The 8271-nt window shown below is 34.5% G+C and overlaps 1 protein-coding gene across 1 annotated transcript; it reads left to right on the plus strand.

Annotated features, from left to right (window-relative positions):
* LOC142609569 (protein STRICTOSIDINE SYNTHASE-LIKE 10-like) lies at positions 1 to 4283 on the plus strand. The gene is made up of 3 exons (XM_075781184.1): positions 1 to 415; positions 2383 to 2646; positions 3381 to 4283. The coding sequence occupies exons 1-3, from the start codon at positions 117 to 119 to the stop codon at positions 3949 to 3951; spliced, it is 1134 nt and encodes a 377-aa protein (XP_075637299.1). The 5' UTR covers positions 1 to 116; the 3' UTR covers positions 3952 to 4283.
* The last annotated feature ends 3988 nt before the right edge of the window (positions 4284 to 8271 follow it).

The raw sequence follows: 8271 nt of genomic DNA on the forward strand, positions 1-8271 counted from the left end.
CACACACACACAGTTTACATATTGTACTTTGGAAACGCAGATAGATAGAGAGACTCTCACTCCAATATTTCATCTCTATTTGAAAGCCCATTTTCAGTTTAAAAAAAAAAAAAATCATGGACTCGAAGTTTAGAGTGATCATAGCAGCAACACTAGCAGTGCTTTCCATCATCTTGGGTCTGTTAAACCCAGCCAATAAAACTCTCGGTCTCTTTGCACCATCAACAATTCCTGGGTCCCATGACCAGCTTCACGAAGCAGAGGTTATACAAGTAAATGGAGGTTTGGGACCAGAGAGCCTAGCTTTTGATCCCAATGGAGAAGGGCCGTACACTGGTGTGGCTGATGGTCGGATTCTCAAATGGCAAGGTCCTGCCCTTGGTTGGACTGATTTTGCTTTCACCACTTCTAATAGGTACTAGTAACAATTAATCACTACCTAGTTTTTTATTGTAAAGTTTGTTGCTTTAAAGACTTAATTGGTTTGATTGCAATTTTTATTTATTACCTTTGTTAGACGATTTGATAATATATATTGAAAATGGATTTCTAAGAATTTCATTATGGATATGCATAATAATACAAAAATTGTATTATATTTGGTAAGAGATAATAAGTTCTGTATATATGTATAGGTGTTGTGTGCGTGCAGACTGGGGGTTTGTCATGACAAATTTATCAGTACCATAACTCGGTCCTCAAACAAAAATTCCTGACTCTGCAGTATTTCTTATGCTTCACATAGGATATGATAAACCCAATAATTAGACCAAGCCTCTGTGAAATTAGTCTATGATGGTTTCGGTGCACTTAATTCAAAGAATTAATCATGTCTTTCAATTCATGTATTAATCACTTTCTAATGTATACATTTTTTTAACTGGGGAGGATTTCTGCAGAGAAGGGCAATTGTAACCAGGGTGACTCTTAACACAAGCTTTTTCTTCTTAAATGTGAGTTAGACACAATAAAACACAACAAATGCATTCCAGTTTACAAACTTTTATTTTATAAGGAAATGATATAGATTAGGATCATATATGATTTTCACATTTGACTGAATATGGTTGGGCTGTTGGGGTATCTTGTTATCTGTTGGTTCCATACTGAAATCCGTATACATTTTTCTTAGGATTATGTATATGAAAATATCACACAGGTTGTTTTAGGTCTTTCCATACTTTTGGTGAGTATCTTTATCATATGAATTAGATTTTAGAATGTCTTATTTGTGTTATTAGGAATTGTCTAATCAGATTTTCTATTTAGGTTTTAGATTTGATATGCAAAACATGATTTTGTATGAGCTTAATTAAAATCAGACCACACAACTAGAAGAGCCAATTCAACGTGTGCCATTTGACAGTATCATGTTAGATTACGATTCTCCTTTTGATCAAATAGAAACAGTAGAATACATGGCAAGATAGCATTTCACAGAACCCCAAAACATCCCACACATTGAATGCATTTTCCCACAATACGGCTAAACAAATAACAGAAATTGCTTTTCTCTAGTTGGGAGCCCTATGCACTTATGTTGCCACTGGTCATGCTTATTCTAATAATTTCACATCCTTGAGAGTAATGGCATCAACTATGCCTTGTTGTAGATTGATAATTACTGTTGTAAAATAACTGAATCAAGGAGTAGCTATAAGGCTTGGCTTCTATCTACTACGCAGCTTACTTCACAAGCCTTTACTACAGAGGGTCACTGTCTAGAGGAACATGTCAAACTTAGCACATGGGCATAAATTTTAGTCTGGAAAACATACTCCAACAAAAAAAAATTTCTATAGCATCACCATAAAAAATGATTTCATAGAACATACTGGACAATTCCAAAAAGATTTCACTCACTGCAGTGTATAGTTAATGTTCAGCTGTATATGATGAAGATGGGGTGTCAAACCAAAAAGAAAAAGAAAGACTACCCAAACCTTTCTAGGCTCTTTTTACTTTTAATTTTTTTTTTAAATTTAATAAGTCTTTTATCTTTTAAATAGTAAGTTTTAAAAAATATGGGGAGTGCTTCTTGCCTGATCAGATTATTACACATGCTTGATTAATCAGGTTGTGTCTTATTGAGTTGAAATTGTCACATGAAATTATTCTTTCCATCTCTATTTAATCTAGAAATGTATTTGGAATTAGATTTTAAATAAGGTAAGGAATGATGTAAGAATAAGAATGTGGAATTTAGTTGAAATGGGATAATGATGTCATGTCTCACAGCTGTGTGTTGTGTAAGCTCAAAACAATGTAGGCACACTCCCATTCCGTTATAGTTAAACTAATGAATAAATTTCCCTTGTTCTGTTTACAACAATACGTGTAATTTTGCTAATTATGATTAATTAAAATCTGTACTTTTACAAGGAAGGAGTGTCTTCGTCCATTTGCACCAGAAATGGAGCACGTATGTGGGAGGCCTTTGGGACTACGATTTGAAAAGAAAACTGGAAATCTCTATATTGCTGATGCCTACTTTGGTCTCCAAGTAGTAGGGCCTGCTGGTGGTTTGGCTACTCAAGTGGTCACTGAAGTTGAAGGCCAGCCCTTACGCTTCACCAATGATATGGATATTGATGAGCATGAAGATGTGATTTATTTCACAGATACAAGCAGAAGTTTCCAAAGAAGGTAACTTACTATTTTAATCACAAAGACATAGTTGCATTCTGTCCTGCTATAGAGGTTCCAGAAGCGATTTGAAAGAGAATTATCCATATATAGCATGGGGGGTAAAGGAGAAGGAGGAGGTTCAACAATAGGACATGTCCCCATGAATTAAAGCCTTATACAATAGTGATCCCTCTCCCTCCACCCCCAAACCCCCCCCCCCAAAAAAAAAGAAAGAAGAAAAAGAGAAAAAGATATGAATCCAAGAAACAAACAAATCTGCCATTGAAGAGTTTAAAGGAAATTTGGTGTAAATAGATTGTGCCGTGTAAACTCATTGGACTTCAACATTTCAAGTGACCTGTAATCTGGAATCACTGCAAATGCTTGAACTTGTTGCAGCTTCTGATTTAAAATAAATAAATAAGAAGAAGAAAGAAATAGACACCCAACAATAGAAAGTCTCTTTATCCCAAAATCCCAATGACTAAACATGTCAGTTCTGCTATTAAGTTTTGGCCCAAATAGTACTTCCACCTCCCACAAGATTTTTTTTTTTTTTTTGTTGGGGGGGGGGGGGGTAGTGGGGTTCTTGTGGGTTCAAAACACACTAGGAGTACTTGTGCTGCAGCTTATTAATCCATTTAATAACGTATCGGTAAAATTTCAATGAGTAGGAATTTAAGCTAACTTCTCATGTAACTTTTAATAAGAGGTTTTTAAATCTTAAAACTTTTGGTTATTTTGGTTTGCAGGCAATTCATGTCATCAATCCTAAATTTAGACAAGACAGGCAGGTTACTTAAATACAATAAATCAAACAAAGAAGTAACAGTCTTACTAGACGACCTTGCTTTTGCTAATGGCGTAGCATTGAGCAATGACCGCTCATTTGTACTTGTAGCTGAAACCACTACTTGTCGAATCCTTAGGCTCTGGCTACATGGTCCTAATGCTGGAAAGTTTGATATTTTTGCTGAGCTTCCAGGATTTCCAGACAATGTAAGAAGAAATTCAAAAGGGGAGTTTTGGGTTGCCTTACATGCGAAAAAAGGACTTTTCGCAAGATGGATTCTGTCTAACTCATGGCTTGGAAACACACTGTTAAGACTTCCACTTAGCTTCAAACAGCTGCACTCACTATTAATAGGAGGAAAGGCCCATGCCACTGCTATAAAATTAAGTGAGGAAGGAAAAGTTTTGGAAGTTTTAGAAGATAGTGAAGGAAAGACCATAAGGATTATCAGTGAAGTGGAAGAGAAGGATGGGAAGTTGTGGATTGGATCAGTATTGATGCCTTTTGTTGGCATTTATAATGTGCATTAAATATTAATTACTTCATATTGAAATTTGAAATTTTCTGGAATCAACCTCTCCAAAACAAAAAATAGTGCAAGGCTACTTACTAATCACCTCTTCTAAACCCCACAAGAGTGGAGGCTTTGTGTTTGGGTAAGACTTTTTTTGTTTTTTTTTGTTTTTGTTTTGGTTGTTGTTATTTTAACTTCAGTCTGTAAAGGCAGTTGGAGAGGATTGTCTTATATTTCCTGCTTGACTTTTTCCTTTTCAGGTCCTAACTCCAAACTTGTTTAGATTGTCTAAATGATTGCAGAATCTTGGTCCATATTCTATGAATATATATTTAAGACTTTTTTTTTTGGTTTTTTGAGATAGTTACAACATGTTACTAACCTTGCAGCTCATACCTTTTCTCCACTAGACCTCTAAGCGCTTTATGCATGAAGAGGTGTTAGTTAAACTACAAAGCTTTGGGCATGTTTAAGACATGTAACTGCATAGTTTTATGCTATAATTTAACATTACATTTGCGTTGCAATTTATTGGGAAATGATAGGAAGAGAAATAGTGGAGCCTATAGCTTCTTCTCTTTTTTTTTTTAATTACCTTTTATAACCTGTGATTTCAAGTAAAATGACTCTTTAGAGATGACCTACTTTGAGAGTAATATGATCTACACTGAAACATTTTGGGCCTAAGGTTTCAACCTTCAACCCTAGATTCATAAACTTTCTTTTTAAAATCCTTTATAATCAACTGTGAGTGCCATTAGTATCAATATTCTTAAAATTTTTGAAATGGTTATATTTTAACAATGTTGTTCTGAAGTTTTTATTTATTCATTTGTTTTATTTATATTTTTTAGATATAATAAAATTTTAACTTATAGTGTCTCATAATGATTCATCTAGCCAAAACTCCAATTGATTTTTGGTGTAAGCAAGGTTTGAACCCAAGATCTCTTATTCAAGAACAAAAAAAATTTGTTAGTTGAGTTAATTGAAACTCACAATATTGTTTTAAAGTTAATTTTAATATTTTTACAATAACATAACGCACTGTTTCATCTTTATATATGAAAAGAATTTATAAAGTTAATTATACTCTTTTTGACTTCCAAAAATATCTCTAATTTAATTACCTAATTTTTATTCCTAAAACATGAAAAATGAGGTTAAAATCGTAAATCAACAAAAATTAAAAACAAATAAAACCTACCCATATTCTATAAAACTACCGCATGTTGTGGGTTCCAGTTACTGATAAATTCCCTGATGGTTGAATAAAAAATTTGGAGTTCAATTTTCGTTTACACTAAAAACTGATTGGTATCTTGGTTTGATGATAAAAAACTATTATCAAGAGAGAGTGGATGTCATAAGTTGATACTCTCTTTAAAAAAAAAAATACATGTTCTATAAAACTTCTCACTACCCCATGTTCCTATATATATATATATATATATAAAAGAAAAAAAATACCTAACCCAAAAAAAAGAGCCTGCAAAAAAAAAAAAAAATAGCCTCATCACATGGCACAAAGTGCGTGTAATGAGGTTAGTATAATTTTAAAGTGAACAAAGTGTCAAATTCTCCCCCTTGTGAGTTGTGAATAAGGCCCTGACTAAGCGAAGATATTAAAGCTCCAAAAGCAAAACAACGAAAACAAAAGGGGAAAAGAAACTTCTTTCTTCCGATATAAAAAAAAATTGTTTTTTTTTTTCTTTCTTTTTTGAGGAAAAAAAAACAATTTGAACGAGTTGAACAGCTGAATTAAAGGTGTAATTGGACCGTAGGCCCAACTAGGCAAGTTCTAAGTTTAAGCCATGTGCAATTGCACAGTAGGCCCAACTTGGTTTGGTGTAGCATGTGGAGGTCTGGATTTTTCTTTTTTTGTTGAATAAATTTTATATTAATAGAATTAGGCACGGCAAAAAAAAAAAAAAAAACTACCTGTCTGAATTATCTTACCACCTTATATATGGGTCCATCGCATTTACAATTTTGATTTTTCTTTTAATAATGGTAGGGGCGAGACTTGGATCCTAGGCCCAAAAATCAACAATACTAGGGCCCAAATAGCCAGGCACAATGAATTTGTAGAAAGTGTACTTGAAGGCTAGACTTTCGCGGAAGGATCAACGCACACAGCAGATCAAGGATAATAGAGAAATAAAGAAAATTAAACTATATGTGAGAAAAATCGCTCATCAGCAAAGTCCGAAAAAATAGTTCTTGAATATATTCATTTATACTTGGTTACAATTTTTGTTCTAAGTTGTTACAGTATCTTTTCCCACCATTTTTTCAGATCCCCCTCCTCTAGAGGGTCTCTCATATTATATAGCTCCCTTTGGATGATCTTGGCCCTCTAGTTGTTGGTCGCCCAGGCTACTACTTGAGTGATTGTCCTATCAGACACATTCTCAAACCCCTTATGAGTTGCGGCAATCAAGGAAGCACTGTTCAAGGGTCTTCTCTACATAAATGTGACTAGGAGGTTTGGTGGGAAGTATTAAATGGGATGACAACCTCCATTTCTTTAGTCAGGGCTGGTCCTTTCCCTGAAGTTCCTTTCCCTCAGTGTGACCTCTTCTGATAATGTGCCACTGAAGTGGCCTCACCGTCCGAGGACGTGATCTTCTCGGAGCTAGAGTGGCCTCCTCGGCCTTAGGTATGACACGTGGCATGTTCTTTTTATTGAATTTCTGTACCTCACAATAATCACTCATATATGAGGTTGTAGACTAATTTAAAAATACTATAAAATTGTTGTAATTTTTTATTATATCCGTGAGACTTTAACTTTGATGTCTTGCTTGCTCTACCCTCGGTTAAAAGACTTGAAAGAAGCAAAATCACTCAAAGTTAACTTAGGAATTTGTCCCAAACAAGAGAAACATGCAGAAAAATTTTGACCTTGCGTAATATAAATTCTCATAATTCAATACTAAACATTGGAACTCCTATAGATATGCGCACATCCAGTAAAATTGCCTAGAGGATTCTTTGTCCTAATTGAATAAGTGAAACGTAAGATTTACTTTTTTAAAATAACTAGAAGCATATAGAACTCATTCTTTCCTCCTTTTAAATTGTATCCTTGCACTTGATAATTTTGATTTGGTAGGACATTGGATTTCTATCACGACATTTACACACTAATTGGTGGACTTGGTGATGCTTTATAATGAAAAAATAAAGTTGCAAAATTTTTGTTTAGAAGATTTTTTTTATATACAAGATAGAATTTCTACTCTATCCTAATCTAAGTGTATGTATGTGTAAAGCTCCCTTCTGGAGACTTGAATCTTGGCTCTTGCCCTCCACATTCCACAAACATTTATACTTGTAGAGTGATTATTACATCAAGGGTGCACGGTGATTTTTTTTAGAAGATTAAATGCAATGGAAAAAGAAACATAATTTTTGTTTTTATTTTTATAATATACATGAAAACCTTTATATTTGGAGAGGGGAAAAACCACAGGTTCAAGCCTCGAAAAAATAGAGAAGGACAAGGTAGGAGGAGCTTCTACCTTAACAAGAGAGGGATAGCTAATTAATTTTTCTTCCTTGAGTCCTTTGTTCTTTAATAGTGTTGGAGGTAGGCACATGTCATTTTTCTATTGGGTAAAAGTGTTGTCTTTCCATTCAAAAAAAACAAGGTAGGGTCTTGACAAAATAATTGATAATATACATTTGGTGCTTTCTTTTTTTGGTAAACAAAAAAAGGGGCGTTTATGGTTGTATTAAACCCCCGGACAGGGCGCCGCGTCATATATATTCGTAAACGCGTGTGAGAGTCACCTCATTTCTGAGTACACCCCTCACTAAGGATGTCCACTAACAGAAGGCCGTTGGCAGGACTCGAACCCAAGCCTGACAAGCAGGGAAGCGAAGTCCTGACCAACTCAGCCAACCCCCCGTTGGCTACATTTGGTGCTTTCATGCATGCGGGCTTGTGCATGTACTACTACATGTAATGGTGCTGCTTTGACAGGCTGGTCTTTTACAGTAATAAGGCCAAAACTCGTAGCATATGGATGAAATTTGTTGCTGTAGTTATAATAGCCCTTGATTGAGTTTGGATTTATCTTAATCTTTCTTCTCTCATTATTTTGCTATATTTTGGACACATGGTGATGGCTAATTGGCGCATTATTTGACCAATCTAACACCATCCTTTTAAAATTTGATAAAGGCATGTAAATATACAGTTTCATGTCATCCAACATAAGTAAAGTATGAGAAGATTATTTTGTTCAGAATTATATATTGTGGTAAAAGAGTCAAAAGAAAATAAAGAATCATCATGTTCCTAAGCAAATGAACTTCCCTAAGTATT

Source organism: Castanea sativa, chromosome 9, assembly GCF_040712315.1.
Source record: "Castanea sativa cultivar Marrone di Chiusa Pesio chromosome 9, ASM4071231v1".
In the NCBI taxonomy this organism is placed as follows: Eukaryota; Viridiplantae; Streptophyta; class Magnoliopsida; order Fagales; family Fagaceae; genus Castanea; species Castanea sativa.

Coding starts and splice junctions, on each gene's coding strand:
- LOC142609569 (XM_075781184.1), top strand. CDS start 117: ATGGACTCGAAGTTTAGAGTGATCATAGCAGCAACACTAGCAGTGCTT. Junction 416..2,382: donor GCTTTCACCACTTCTAATAG/GTACTAGTAACA, acceptor TACTTTTACAAG/GAAGGAGTGTCTTCGTCCAT. Junction 2,647..3,380: donor AGCAGAAGTTTCCAAAGAAG/GTAACTTACTAT, acceptor TTTGGTTTGCAG/GCAATTCATGTCATCAATCC.